Here is a 15,977-nt window from a genome sequence, read left to right as displayed (position 1 = left end):
CCGAGTACTAGGAAAGTCAAACTCGTTACTAACAAACATCAAAGAGGTACAACACCCTGAAAGCAGCAAGTAGGGTACTTGGGAACTTTATGGACGGTGGGAGAGCCCACATCATGGAATAGACGGAATGATGGAAACATTGAGGTTCCGAGGGAAGTGGGAAACACAGCAATCATAAAGAGTGGTTCCACTTCACAAGACAATGATTTACGAAATAGGGTAAACTGCAACATCTGTCACCTAAGGCGTGACGGTGAGAAAAGCAAGTAGCTGCTTACAACCCGAGTGTGGCCACACGAAGCACGGAGGATACTACAAGAGATTGTGGGTTGCCCACAAGTACTAGAGCTTAAGATGAACTTGCTGCGGGTGTGCCATGTTATCAGAGGCCAGATGTACTAACGTTTTTTGCGGACGCAAATGGGTTTTAGAACAGTTTGCGACCGCAAAAAAAGTGTGGCCCATGTACTAACTTTATTTGATGAGTCGCAAATAAATTTGCGACTCGCATAATAGGATTAGCGACTCGCTATTGGGAAGGGCGTTCCAAGGGCATCCCTTCCTAATAGCGACTCCTGAAGCTTTGCATGACTGTTTTGCAACCGCAATTGCGGTTGCAAAACAGTCATAGTTTACAACCCTTCACAGAAGGATGGTAAACCGCTTGCAAACGGGAAGGGGTTCCCAGGGGACCACTTTCTCTTTGCGAGTGGCGCACAAAATATTTTTTTGCTTGCCCTTACAAAATGAAACTGAAAAGTAAAATTTTTGTTTTTTAAATGCATCCCGTTTTCCTTTAAGGAAAACAGGCTGCATTTAAAAAAAAATGCTTTATTTTAAAGCAGACGAGACATGGAGGCCACCATCCCTGGGAGTGCCAGCCATTGCCAATGGGGTGGCAAATTGCGACAGCCTCATTAATATTCATGAAATTTGCGACCCCATTGGGAATCGCAAACAGTGTCTCAGACACTGTTGTGCATCCCAATTTGCGACTCGCAAATTGGCGAGTCATACATCTGGCCTTGAGACAAAAAAACATTCTATGGGCAGATCCACTGGAAATATGAGGCAGGGGAGCACCAAATAATGCTGCAGGATTCACTAAATTATGAGGCAAGAAATGGCACAATAAGCGGCAGAAAGTGGCACCTTTTTAGACACCCCTTTCTTATGCCGCTGACAGTGTTTATTAACTTCAGGGGTCGCATAATAGAAAAAGCCCTTGGAGTGAAACTGGTGTGTGCGCATGATATTTAAGGCCCAGGGTACTTTGGGTTTACAGAAGTGATTGCAGATGCTTCTGCTGCCCTGTCTGTAATACAGACAATGCTGTTGCTATATGTGCCTGAGCACAATACCAAGGGGCACAGTCTTTCACTAATATGCTCTCCGCAGTACATGTTTTAGTATGATTGGGCACACTGTCCCGGTCTGTACCAGATGCACCTAGCTTAGGGTGCACTATGGTGCAAACAGAGATCCTGATTTGTAATTCATGTCCTGGTGTTCAGCCTGTGGGGCTTGTTCGTTGTGCAGGTCAGCAAGCCACCCACCCTTCCCCCCTCCCTGAAGCCCACTGACCTAGAGCCTCTATAGCCACTTCATGCATACAGCCATGTGATGTTTTAAGTTCTGCATTCACAATTTCTCCTTACCATAAACTTTTTTCACGCCTCTCGTTTTCATACACCATGGTGAACCCCCAGCTGAAAGAAAGAGATGGAAAGATTTAGTTCTGCTAATATGCGAATACAACATTACATTTTAATCCCAATAATTTTACCAGTACGATGAAAGCAATTTGACACTGGTATCGTAGCAACTAGAAACTTTGCAGAGTTGCCATGGCAAACTATTGTGAGTTTTAATAACAGAGACTCACATTTGTGTTTGCCCTTTACGCTAAACGCTAGGACTTGACATTTTAGCAGAGGGAAAAGGGCTCAGAGCATGAGAGGGCAAAGAGGAAAGAGATGCTAATGCGCTACCCATGTTCCGTAGTACAGTTTTGGCATCCATGCCAAACACATAATCTGTAGGTAACTAAGTAACAGAAAATTGATATTTCCTCTCCTGCATCTTTCGGTCTCCAGACATTTTACAACTCATCCATCTTTTAGGGAACCTAGAATTTTAGAAGTCAACTTGGCCCTGGAAACATAACAATCTGTAGAGGATGGGGTATATTTTAGAAGTCTTGCCGTATAATTGTAAAGATGCCGCAGCATATTAGCTTTCAGAGTCACACTAGACTTCCTCCATTTCACGATTTGACCAAAATAAAACATCACTGTTTTCTTTGTCAGTTATTTGTTCAATTCGTGCTTTTTTTCTTTGTAAGAAGTATCTTATTTCCCTTTTTTAATACAATACGTCAGTTATACACAGCTGTGCATTTCAATTACCGGGTTTGGAAGCCCAATTGGAAGACCAGGTAGAACAAGAGGCAAAAAATACCTCTGTGTTTTAAACAGTCTCTCACTAGCATCCCGCCAGATATGAAAATGCTCAGACATCTCTAAGAGAAACTAAAATAAACAGGAAGTTTCTTATGCCACAAGTTCGCCCCTCAATTTTCTCTACTTCCCTCCTGTCTAACCCTGCCCATGCAATCTGAAAAATCCCAGACCCCTCTGCAATGGAGCGAGTTGACGAATAGGATCCCCTGCTCTGAAACTATGGGAAACATAACCCCCTTTATTGAATTGACTCCAGAATAAGAAAGAAAGTTTGATAAGACCCAGTCTTTGGAGAACAATGACAAGACCAAAGGTTTGAAACAGGATAGCAATTGTGCATGCCAGGGCGCTGTATATTTAGGATCTGTATAACAATCCGCGTTCTTGACTGGGTCTCACTGCCTTGTAGAGTTTATTACAAATCAATAAAATCAATGTTATGTAACATCAGTACAGTGCCATACATTCAAATTTGAATTCAGTCTTTGTTAAAAACAATGCCGGTGCACATATAAAGATAAAAAATCATAAAGATCACAGTTGTTAGGGTTGTCGACGCAGCGTTTCGGTGTATAACGATATCACCTTCATCAGGACAAACAATTCTGCGAGAAATGTATTATTATCCCTCTTGTGTCAATTGGAGGTGATTTAATCGTTGTGTCTCGAATGATAGAGACTCTGGTCTAATATTTCCAGTACAAAATTTCTTTGTCAATTTCAGGAACTCAATGATAAGGAGGATGTAGCTGGAGGGGGGGGCACCGTATTATAAAGAATATGTCATCTTAAAGCAGGAAAGAAGACAAGCAGTCCAGCAATGAACGTCAGGGGGGGGAAAGGCGGGATGTGGGTACTCTGTTTCACAGGTTTATGTTGGAGACGTTAATCATCAAGAAATTAGTGGTGAATAAAGGCTGCCTCTTGTGCATTTATCGATCGTACACGTACCTTTGATTCTATATTCACTTACTTAGAAAGGCGTTCCCGCCCTGGAATAACCGCTTCTAATCCAAGGGAGAAGATTTGCTCCCATGTAATATTACTCCATACTGCTGTAATAATAATTGTGAGTAAATCATTTTAAGGGTGTCAATTCAGATTTTTCTGAGTTGGAAATGTAACAGTACAGTGGTCAATCTTGTTATTCGCACTACACTAACAAGGGCAAGCAGCTTTGTGAATTGGGTTCATTATTTTATTGTGGTGTAAGAGAATGCAAGCGTATTAGAATCGACTTTCTCTTCAAACAATGGCTGTGGTATATAGACTCCATCTTCGGACACACGAAGAGCTGCTGGAGATTGTGGGTGAAGCCATCTGCCCTTCAGGGAAGGTAAGGTCTGGTGTTTAGTACAAAGGGGTAGTCCAACTCTGATCTTTCTGAAAAAGTAGACCCAGACTTGCACTTATGCTGTGGTAAATCATGAGCAATTTACATGACATGTGGGATGTCTCATTATTGAATAGTTCCTAATCCCAATAAAATTGATGATTACATCATGTCAAGAGCCCTTAATTAAAAAGAATGCAAAAAAACCTTGAAGCAAGAGTAAAGGATGCAACTTTACACATTTAATTTAAGCCTTGGCTGATTCTTGAGGAGTCTGAGTTCTGCTATGCATATATTGCATTTTTATGATTCGACAGGTCTATGCAGCATCGCCGCAAAACTGGCACCGACATTCAGTTCCCACCAGGGGCCTCAGTGATGTCCAGGGCTTCGCACCCCAAGCAGCACGGTGCATCAGTACTCACCAGGTCGGAGGACGAAGCTTCTTCTTAATCCCGAGGTAAATGGTGATGTTTTTAACCGGCCACTCCTTCTCTGGCTTGTGACTCTGAAGAATGAGACAAAAACACAAAGTTAACAGAACACAAAAAACAAAGTCCCACCTCTCAAGTGTGAGTCTATTGGTTGTTGATGACCGCTGAGCCCAAGGGCCCCAAGTCTCAGATAGGACGGGCTGCTGTTTTCACGCAATAAAAGGAGATGGGAGAATGAAGCAGAACATGACAAAAAGAAGAAGCACACCGAAAATGTGGCCTTACTCCTCATGCTTGTAATGTTCTCCTTATTTATCCTCTTTGTAGTATTACAAGGGTCTAACCGAGAGCAGCTCATGACCAGACATCGATTCTGCACCGCAATGCATGCACAACTTCAATGGTCCAACTGCGGATCACTGGTAAGGTGTCAATACCACATTTGAGTGAACACAGACTATTAGGCTATAGCACTTGCCAGTATTTTGCCAGTTGATCGGTCACTAGAAGTGACTAGGTGCGCTTAGGAAACTGACCCTTTACTTTAGGTTTTTGTTAACCTACACTTGGCCCCATTTCATATCCTTCATCTACAGCTTTCTTCCTATCCTCCATATTTTAAAAGTCTTTTTTCTGTTTCTATTAGACTAGCTGGACTAGGGCTGGTCTGAGCTGCAAACATATAGATGGTCACGGTTTGCTGCTATCTGGGTCATATGCTCATTTAAATTGATGCTGCTCCAGCAGGTATTATTGTGCACTTTCTTATACTTTCTTTATCTTCCATTCATCCTGTAGCCCATCTACTGCATTAACCATGTTTTGAAGTATGATAAGGTAGCCAATTTAGGGCCAGGTCAGAAAAAATATGATTGAGTGCAAAATCAAAGCTACATTTCAGAAGAGTATTTGTTGAGTTTAGAGGAAGAGACCCCTTACATTGGAGGCAAGACTTTCATCTTTTCAGTGAAAGGGAAGCCAGCGTTTGGCTTGGAGATGTGAGCCCTTTATACAGTAGTAAACATGGACTACAGTAAAAACAAATTGCTCTGAGTTAGAGAGGGGTAAGGACAACACTCTTATCACAAACAGAGCGACATGGACGTGGTATCAAACATTCAAAATGTCCGAAGGGATCTCGTGAGCCCAAACAACTGGGAGAAAGGGGCTCTTGCTTTACACCATGCGTCTTTATCCTCAGATACAGCCTCCGGAGGGGAGAGATTGACGCACAAGAACATATAAATATTAAGAACCCTTGTAACTGGCTGTCCGAACACGCGAGTGAGCACAGTATTGAAAATTCGCCTTGAAACCAAGGTGCAGCGAGGAACAAGGCACACAGTAAAGTAACAGTGTAGAGAATAGTAAAGCACCATTGATTCTCCTCAGAAAGGCCGGGCTCATAAGATGTTCCGTAATCAGCCTTTTCACTCCTAGTCATACAAAGGATGTTAAGTCAGTTTGAAAAACAATTTTAGGCACAAATAATCAACAAAAGCACCAATAAATCAAAGAGGAAAGTCTACCAAACAGATGCCTTGAGAGTGTTTGAGCTGCTCCCCTGATCGGTCACACGCATCATCTTGCAAAGGTATCCTGGGTCAACGGGGAGGAGATCTGCAGTAGTGAGGGCATTCATGGCAAGCATGGATTGGCACTCTGGGGTGTTCCTGTAAGCAGGCAATCTAAGCCGGTCCAAATGTGAGGGTGAATAGCCAATACCGTGTGCCCTCTTGTTGAAATGCAAAGGAAAAGAAGGGCCACCCAACAGGAAGAGCAAATGATAAATGCGGGAGGTGTGGACACCACAGTGTTGCTCTTCTGTGCAGCTACTGCTGGCTTCCCTAGAGATAACTCCACCTGGAAACAGCAATGAACAGTGGACTGCACCGTAAAGATGATATGACATGTGCAGAGGGGTGTTTGCTTAGTCCAAATGATCTTCGAGCTGACTATTCGCGGAGAGGGCTGCAAAATACTCTCCAAGCCAACCACAGTGGTCACCACCCCTCTCCATTACCATTGCCCACTGCACCAGGATTAACTACCCAAGTAACTCAAATCTCAAAATTTGGATAAAGTATCTGTCATGTCCCATTAGACTTACCTAGGTGACTCTACCCCTCCCCCTGGACAGAGACAAACATTTAAGCCTGCAGTTTATTTTTTAGTAAGGCCTTGGCCTTCTTTGCGTAATTCTCTTGCCACCAACCAGACACAGTCCAGTCTCTGCTACCCTTTCAGTGAATGCATGCACCATCACTAATTACCATGGCAACATGCAGTATTTTAATGGCAGCCTCGATTCCTGCTGAGGTACAGAAACAGTTGAGGTTGACCCAGGAGAGCTTTGCAAGGTAGTAAAAAGCTAAGCCTCTTCTTGGCAGAGGGTCCCATCACCAGAAGAGAAAGACAGTAATACAGCCTTAAAAGGGCCATTCCCCACTACATCAAAAAAGGGATCAGCCCTTTTAAGGCAGAGGATGGGCCCACCTCTCTACTTACATTCTCCGTTGTTACACTCAGGCGTCTCGGATTCTGTTTAATAAAGGATGAGGGTTAAATATAAGATGTCATAGGACAACTGAGCATATATTAGGGTCATCCTCTGTTCAATATTAGGCTTAAGCTTCAAGCACTAGAGAAAAAAAACTTTTTGAATTACAATAGGAATGGGATTTGAAAACATGGTGGTCTACATTGTTATAGGACAAAACAAATAGTTTCTTACCTGTCGGTGTAGTTTTGCAGCTTGAAGATCTTTCTGGATTCACTATGCTGTGCATATTCCGCAATCTGGTGGTTAGGCGCAATCTGGTGGTTGGGTCCGGAATCGTAGTCTTTTTTTCTCATTTTTTTTTGTAGCTCAGGTGGGCGTCGACGTCCCACCATTTGGTGTACCTTCGGTGACGTCGGCATGCTTCATGCGGAAGCTCCCACCCTTGGACGCCATCTTCGGATCCGTTTTTCTCTTTTGTGTCCTTGTAGTGAATCCATGGCTATGTTTGTTAATTCTTTTTCCAACGTAATTCTTTTCACGTATCTTGTAAGCTTCAACTTGCTCTCTATTACATGTGTTTCCATCCTCTTCTCCAGCCTCATCTTTCTGGTGGAGGCAGGTGGGTTCGCTAGTGAATCCAGAAAGATCTTCAAGCTGCAAAACTACCCCGACAGGTAAGAAACTATTCGTTTTGCAGCGTGAATCTTTCTGGATTCACTATGCTGTGCATAGATTTTGTAGCGGTTTTGTTACTTTTGTGGCGGTTGGGTGGAAGATGAGCCTTGGTTGTTGAATATATGTTGAAGCACTCTTTGTCCTACTTGTGCTTTCTTGTTCATCTGTACATCCACGCAATAGTGCTAAGTGAACATGTGCACTGAAGCCTATGTTGCCGCCAGGCATATGTCCTGAATTGGTGTGTTGGCCAGAAAGGCAATTTGTGCTCCTTTCTTCCTGGTCGAGTGGGCCTGCGCCCGTCCTGTTAGCTCCTGCCCCGCTTGCTTGTGGCAGAATTGTATCGTTTGTGCAATCCACCGAGCTATGGTGTTCTTAGTCACTGGTCTACCCAGATAACTGTTTGCGAAGGACACGAAGAACTGTTTTGTTTTCCTGTGTTCCTTCGTCCTTTCAACGTAGTGCATTACTGCCCTTCTTGCGTCTAGAGTGTGGAGTGCCCTCTCAGCGCTTGTCGTGGGGTTCTGGAAGAACCTTGACACCACCTTTGGCATGAAGTTCGGGTCTGTTCTCATCACGACCCGGTCACTGTGTATCTGGATGTAGGGTTCCTGCAGTGTTAGTGCCTGTAGTTCGCTCACCCTGCGTAGCGAGGTGATCGCTACCAGAAAGGCCGCTTTCATTGTCAGCATTTGCAGTGATGCCTTGTGGATGGGTTCGAAGGGTGCTTTCATGAGCTCTGTCAGTACCACATTCAGGTTCCATGCGGGCGACGCCATCCTTTTTGGTGGCGCTATTCTCTTTGCCCTTCCAGGAATCTTTTTACTACCCTTGATTCGAAAAAGCTTCTCCCGGTTTCTCCTCTTGTGTATGCCACAATTGCTGCCACTTGTACCCTTAGCGAGGATGAGCTTACTTTGGCTTTCAGTAGGTGCGTGAGGTATCTTAGCACCGTTGATTCCTTGGTCAGCTTCCTCTGCAGCTTTTTCTTGCTGCACCATTGAGTGAATCTCTTCCATTTTTCCCCATAGCATTTGCGTGTGCTGGGCCTCCTTGCCTCTCGCAACACCTGCAGGGTGCTCTCTGGGAGTTTTAGGTGTGCGAACTCTAAGTCCTCAGGAGCCAAGCCGCTAGGCTGAGGCCCTACGGCTCTGGGTGTAGAATTTCTCCGTTCTGAATGGAGAGTAGGTCCTTTCTTTTTGAGAACTTGTGGGGTGGACCCTGCTTCATCTCCATTATCTGTGAATACCAGGTCTGCCTGACCCATTGAAGTTTCACCAGGATCAGTGTCATGTTGCTTATCTTGCACTTGTTGAGCACCCTGGGGATCAAAGGTATGGGGGGGAAAAGGGTAGGCAAATGTTTTTGACCAGCTTATCCATAGGGCATTCCCCTGGGATTGTTCCTATGGTTGTCTGGAAGCAAAGTACTGGCATTTTGCATTCTGGCGTGTTGCAAACAGGTCTATTGTTGGGGTGCCCCATCTCCTGAATAGTCTCTCTGTTTCCTGACTGTTGAGTTCCCACTCGTGGGATGCTGAAGTCTGCCTGCTGAGCCAATCCGCCTCCACATTGTCCTACCCTGGTAGGTGTATGGCCAGCAGATCTATTTCGAGTGGTATTGCCCATCTCCATATTTCTTGCGCTAGGCTGGACAGAGGGAACGACTGAGTCCCTCCCTGCTTGTTGATGTAGAACATCGTTGTTGTGTTGTCCGTTTGTATCAACACCTTCCGTTTGTACAGCTATTTCTGGAAGGCCTTCAGGGCGAGTAACACTGTCTTCAGTTCCAGGTAATTGATGTGTCTGACCGCATCCGCTGGTGCCCACAGACCCCTCACTCTGAGCCTGTTCATGTGTGCGCCCCATCCCTTCTGGGATGCGTCTGTGGTGATGGTCACAGTTGGGTTTGGTGGAGTTAGAGGCTTCCCTCTTGTAATGTTCTTCTTGGTCCACCACTTCATTTCTTCCTGCACCTTGTGCGTTACAACCACTAGATCCTCCCAACTTCCTGTAGCTTGTGACCATTGCTGTTGCAGCCACTCTTGGAGTGGCCTCATGTGTAGACGCACATTGGGGACCAGGTGTATGCATGACGCCATCATCCTCATGATCTTGCTCGCTGTCCTCACTGTCAGAGCTTGCCCCTTCTGGTAGTGGCGGTTCTCCCTTAGTAGGCCGAGTGTCCTCTTCTCGCTGGGTAACACCCTGCATTGGATTGTGTTGATCTGAGGCCCCAGGAAGATCTTCACCTGCTCTGGCTCCATTGAGGATTTTCCCCAGTGTATGGAGAATCCCAGGTCCATCAGCATGTTCGTGACTCGCTGTACATGCTCCTTGCATGTTTTGAGAGAGTTCGCCTTTATCAGCCAATCGTCTAGGTAGGGGTACACGTGTATCCCCTCTCTTCGCAGATGTGCGGCCACTGCTGCGAGGCATTTTGTGAACACCCTTGGAGCAGACTTTAGACCGAAAGCCAGGGTTGTGAATTGGTAGTGATCCTGGTTTACTGTGAATCTTCGCATGTGCTTGTGCTGCCTGTTCACTGGTATGTGCAGGTATGCATCTTTGAGGTCCACGGTGGACATGAAATCCCCGTCTCTTATTTGTGGGATGACCTCCTGTAGGGACGTCATCTTGAATTTTTGAGCCTTTATATGTTTGTTTAGGAAGCGTAGGTCCAGGATGGGTCTTAGGCTTTCATCCACTTTTGGTACCAGGAAGTAGTTTGAGTACACTCCCCTGTTCCTTTCTCTGAATGGGACCGGTTTTATGGCTTCCTTCCGGAGGAGTTCCTGAGCTTCTTCTCGGAGCAGCGTTAGCTCCCTTCACGAGTGCGCTTTTTTCTTTGGCCTTCTGCTTGGCCGCCTCTTTTCCAACTCTATGCAGTATCCTAACTGTATGAAGTTGAGTATCCACTTGTCTGTGGTTATTTTTCTCCATTCCTGGAGGAAAAATCTTAGTCTGCCGCCCACTGGTGTTACATGTTCCTTTGTGTCTTGTCCGTGTAACCCTCTCCCCTATGCTTTCCTGTGCTCTTCCCTCGGAGGGCTTGAGTGGGGGAGCACATCCTTCCGTGAGAAGTCACTTGGAGGGGGGTTGCTCACCGCCTCTCCTTCTCTGGCCTCGGATGTTTCCCCTCCAGCGAAAGGACTGGCCCCTGTTCTGGTAGTGCAAGGTCTGCTTCTGCTGGCCCTGCGGGCCCCGATTGTCACCCTGGTGACCCTGGTGGAATGCCTGGTGCAATGTTCCCGGCGGGTTACCACCTCTTCCGTTTGGCCTCCTTGCAGGAGTGCCTCGTCTCATCCCTCTGAATTGCAGGGCCCCCATGGACCTTGCCGTTTTGTTATCCTTCTTTAGTTGGGTGAGCTTCTCATCAACCGGGGCGCCGAACAGCGATTCTCCGTTGAATGGAGTGTTCAGGATGTTGTTCTGAACCTCTGTCTTGAAGCCTGAGATCTTGAGCCAGGCTTGCCTTCTCTCTGTGATCCCTATAGCCATCAGTCTGCTGGAGGTTTCTGCTCCGTCCAAGGCTGTCTTCAGGCAAGAGTTTGCAATGTTTTTTCCCTCTTCAACGAAGTGTGTGGCTCTCTGCTGGTGTTGCTCTGGGAGGTGTTTTAGCAATTGCCCCACCTCGTCCCAATGTTGATATTGGTGCCTGTTCAGGAGGGCGTTGGAGTTTGCCATCCGCCAGTGCATTGCTGAGTTTCTTTCGATTTTTCTGCCTGTTCGGTCCATCCTCCTGCTCTCCTTGTCAGGTGGTGGCCCAGATGTGGTCGGGACGTTGGCCAGTCTCCTTGCCATTGCAGCGATAATTGAGTCTGCTGTGATGGACCCCTTGATGTAGGGAGGGTCCTGGGAGGAGAACTTGTACTTCTTCCCCGTCCTTGGCGTGACGGATCTCCAAGTCGCTGCTTCCTTGAACGCTTCCTTCCCTTGGTCCATGACACTCTTCAGCATGGGCAGGAACTGGCTCCTTGTCTGCGTGCGGAGCAGGTTTCCAGCAAGAAATCCGCTCTAGGCTTCTCTTCCTCCAATTTAACCCCATAAGCTGCTTCTGCCTTCCTGATGACCTCATTGTAAGCCCCAATGTCATCTGGCGGCGAAGGCCTCGAGGGGTATGTCTCCACTGCCTCCTCCGGGTTTTCGGCCCGATGTCCTGCCAGTCCAGGTATTGAGCCGTCGAGGATCCCGAGTCATAGCTCGAACGCTGATCCACATATTCCCCCTCTGTGTAATAGAGGTCTTCCTCTTCTCCCTAATCCGAGGGCTCCGGAGTTTTCGGCGGCTCTTCGGCATCGAACTCCTCGTGCTCCTCTACCTCGGCGACGTCCGTCACGGGCTTCGAGGGGATCCTGTAGCTTCTCATCTTATCTTCGAAGTCTTTCTTACTCTGGAGGATGTTCTCCATCTCGGCCTCGAGCCTTCTTTTCTTCCTCTCCATCTGCGTGGCATGCTCGGCGTCGAGCGTTTCGGCCGCCCTCTTCGACGGCATTGTCGACGTGGTTTTCAACTCCTTCTCCCTCGAAGTCTAGGTTCCTCTTTCGGGGACCTGCTTCGACGACCTTGGCTTTTCGCCGGTCTTCGCCTTCTGGGAGTCCTTTTCGAAGGATCAGCTGGGCTGTTTTTCGGAGGATGCAGCTTCGGTCGTCGAGGTTTTTGGTGCCGGTGCTCCCTTTCTTGGCTCTAGACTCTGATTTTCGAGAGTCTGCCTCTGGCTTTCGAGGCCCTGTCGAGGGTTTTGGGGTCGTAGATTCTCCTACCTTGTCTGATGTTTTCTTATCTGTCTCTGCGACCGTGGAGATATCTGGTCCTTCGGCGATGTTGTCCTCGTCATCGGTGGAGAGGCCCAGATCGTACAGCGACGGTGCCTGGTCCTTGCCCTGCATCGTGTCTTGAGCTATCCTCTGCTTCTATCGAATCCTGAGTGTCTTCGGTGTGAAGACGGAGCAGGCGTTGCAGTCCTTGCTCCCGTGGTCGACCGGCAGGCAGAGGTTGCAGACCGGGTGCTGGTCCTTCTGCGCGTACTTGTGATGGCAGTTACGGCAGAATTTAAAGGGTGTATTGTCCATTACTGCGCTCAGGGGGCCCCCTGTGTGCACATTCCCTGTCAGACATAGAAGATCTAGAGTTAGTTCTCCTCCTTCATCGTCCCGGCTTTGATGGTCTTCTTCTCCTAGTCTTTTCAAGTCCTTTCTGTAGAATTTCGGCGTTATCTTCTTTTCTACTTCAAATTTCTGGAGCTTCACGCGACGATCCAGACCCAACGGCGGAAAAAAGAATCTGAAGATGGCGCCCAAGGGTGGGAGCTTCCGCAGGAAACATGCCAACGTCACCGAAGGTACACCAAATGGTGAGACGTCGACGACCACCTGGGCTACAAAAAAAAATTAAAAAAGAAGAAGACTACGATTCCGGACCCAACCACCAGATTGCGCCCAACCACCAGATTGCGGAATATGCACAGCATAGTGAATCCAGAAAGATTCACGCTGCAAAATCTGCCTTATACTGTATACAACCTTCAAGACTTATTTCACAGGCTTTATTCTTTGTATACGATAAGCTAGTCTTGTACACCTCTAAGATACATAAAATTAATATTACATATTAAGAAAAAGTATTGGTCTGATCACTCTGAAATAGACAATACACAATAAGCATGTTATTTGATTGTGAAAGAATAATCTGTTTTTGGAAATTAATATGAGGGAAGAGTAATACCACTTTCTTACAAGTATCTTTTTAGGCACATTGAGATTCCCTCCAGATTTGAGTACCAAAGAATAAACATTTCTCAATGTATTAATTTCAATTGCTCTCCAAGATGTTACTTCCTGTTGGAAAGATACTCAAACACTCTCTTTTTCTGCAATGTAGTATGGTGCATATTTCAATGATAGGATAGATACAGGCTATGGCATTTATATTAACAATAAGATTATAAAGGACTTGTTTAGCATCATTTACCAAATGTCCATTCTTATCTCCATAGCGAAATGTTTTCAATTAATATTACAAAAGGTTACTGTAGGACTTGGCCTTTTTGGCTAAAGTTCCCTAAACTTTTTGCTTCCCCGTTAGACCTTTTTTCTGACATGGTGTTGCCAACTTAGAGGCTTTGGACACTTTGCCACTGCTGATCAGTGTCAAAGTGCAAGTGTTCCCTGTACAAAGCATACTAGAATTTGGTTGTCCATGATCGGTATGTTTGCCGTACTGGGAAAGTCCCTAGTAAAGTGCAGTATGTGTGCCAGGGCTGGTACTGTAAATGCTACTAGTGGGCCTGCAGCACTAATTGTGCCACCCACACAAGTAGCCTCAAAAAGGGAACACAGGCCTGCCATTGCAGGGCCTGCAAACAGTTTGTTAAATTGCCATGTTGTTCTGGCAAGTGCACCCACTTGCCAGACCTTACCCTTCCCTTTCTATGCACATCAGGCACCCCTATGGTAGTTCCAGGGTACCCCTTGGGCAGGGTGCAGTGCATGTGAAAGGCAGGACATGTACCAAGGTGTGTACCATGTCCTAACAGTAAAATAATCTCCATTTCGTTTTTCACTGTTGAAAGGCCATCTTGCCCATAGGATAGAATGGGAAGGCTGTGTAATATATTTTCCAGCCTATCTTCCCAAAGGCTTACAATGGAAAGGTGAAGTTTAGTATGCCTGAACTCACAATGTAATAACACATCTTTCTATGAAGGTGGTTTTTGCATTGTGTGTTTATAAGCCACTCTTTTAGAAGTGGCTGGGTTTTTGTACTCTAAACATTTATGTGTGTCTCTGCCAGGTTGTGGATTGACAGTCTGGATTTGAGAGCGCTAGGACCTGGGGAATGTCTTGACCCAGGGGAGGAGGTGAGACAGCAACAGGCTGACCTGCATCTGGAGTGTAGGGAGAGGATTCCTAGAAACCATCAGGAGATGAGAGGGAAGAGATTTCTTGGGTCTTGCCTGAAACGGTTTAACTGTTCACATTTTCCCATATTCAAGCCTGGTCTTAACATGGAATCTTTTTCTTCACACTCTGTGAGAGAAATGTATTTTTGGCCAGTGGCCAAGCAGATGGCGGTCCTACCAAGACCGGTATGAACCCAAACCTCCAACATCTAACTAGTGAAGTGCGAAATTCACATAAATTACTCTTGCATAGTTATGCGAAATTCCAGAAAAATTATGCGGAATTGTGCAAAACTTAAATCTAGATTTGTCGCTATATTTTAGCGTGAAAAGCGTCCTTGTGTACATTTTATAAGTGAGGACATATTTTGTGCTTAAAAAAATAGCACAAAAACAAAAGCGCCATCAAACAGCAGCTGTTCTCATTCTGGATATTCATGATGTTCCTGTGCACTTGCACTAACGTTTTGCCATGAAAGGCTCCTAAATTACATGATGCGGGGTAACAGTGTAATTTCTGGCGTCTTGCGTAGCAACCATGACGCAAAATTACAGAAATTAAGAGCTGTTATACTCTTGCAATAGAAATATCACCTGGGCCTACATCTAACCGACCATGTTCACTCAGAGGCTACCAAGCTTGATCCCTAGCAACCTCCTGGCTACTACAAGGAGGCTTTGAAATGTTTTCAAGATTTCTACTACTTCCACTGAATTGCCTTAAAAGCCTGTGCTGACTGGTGTAAGGACATGGACGAAGCGATGGTGGCTGAAAAAGCAGTGTTTGTCCACCGGGGATGCCCCGAAAAATGGGGGCAAATCTGGGGGGCCTGGAACAAATTTAGGGGAGACATATGTGAGCCACCACGAGTTGAACCGGATGAGTGTCTTTCTGATTCACAGGTATGATCGAAGGTTTACATAAGCTAACGTGGAACTCCTTTGGCTGCGATAGACCCCGTCCGACTGCTTATCGCGCTTTTTACTGTGGGATTTGGTTTTTGGGCACAACATCAATGTTAATACAGCTGCAGTCCTGACAGTTATTTTGTCGCCTTTGAGGAACTGAACATGATTGCCGTGGTTTTATTTTTTTGTGGGGTTTGTTATTTGTTTAAAAAAGAGAAAAATCTTAGACCTAAGTCATGTCGTATATTTACATTCTTACCATCATGCACCACGCCGCCGGACCCCCTGGGTTGTCGGCTCTAAGGCCGTGTGGTCAGTATATTCTATATTGATTGTTTTACCGCTGCGGCCAGCCCTGGGGGTTGTAGGCCCTACATTGTGTTTTCCTATGCATGTACAATAAAGGTCTTCAAAAAAAAAAAAAAAAAATAAGCCTGTGCCAGTTGTCTTCTACAGTTAGTTGATATCCCTTGTCCAATTATGTTCATTTGTCTTTTCTATTTTTAATCTAGCTCAGGCGAGTCAAAGGAAAAAGCGTTTCAATCTTGGTGGGCTTTTGGTTAAGCAATGGTGAAGCTCACATGCTCCATAAGTCTGCTCCTTTGAAATATGCATACAGAAACACGGACAAGAAAATGACAAGTTAGCAAGGCCGTGTTGTGGTGAGTGAGAAATATATATATATATATATATATATATATATATATATATATATATATATATATAGGTCACCATTACGTAAAGCCATGACTACTATGCAA

The 15,977-nt window shown here is 45.7% G+C and overlaps 1 protein-coding gene across 9 annotated transcripts in view; it reads right to left on the bottom strand.

The window, feature by feature from the left end:
* Positions 1–15,977, bottom strand: part of ARAP1 (ArfGAP with RhoGAP domain, ankyrin repeat and PH domain 1) — a 768,097-nt gene that overhangs the window by 31,294 nt on the left and 720,826 nt on the right. For 5 of the 9 annotated variants that reach the window (XM_086933788.1, XM_086933791.1, XM_086933794.1 and 2 more), the window contains exons 32-34: positions 6,738–6,770; positions 4,221–4,303; positions 1,659–1,709 (exon numbers count right to left, since the gene is read on the bottom strand). In XM_086933788.1, coding sequence (XP_086789914.1) covers positions 1,659–1,709; positions 4,221–4,303; positions 6,738–6,770 — 167 coding nt within the window. The remainder of the gene's footprint in view (positions 1–1,658; positions 1,710–4,220; positions 4,304–6,737; positions 6,771–15,977) is intronic. The other 4 variants (XM_086933790.1, XM_086933792.1, XM_086933796.1 and 1 more) reach the window with 1 other exon arrangement.

Source organism: Lissotriton vulgaris, chromosome 8 (assembly GCF_964263255.1).
Source record: "Lissotriton vulgaris chromosome 8, aLisVul1.2, whole genome shotgun sequence".
NCBI lineage: Eukaryota > Metazoa > Chordata > Amphibia > Caudata > Salamandridae > Lissotriton > Lissotriton vulgaris.
The sequence above is the reverse complement of the archived record's forward strand: the minus strand, read 5'-3'. Positions and strand labels throughout refer to the sequence as shown.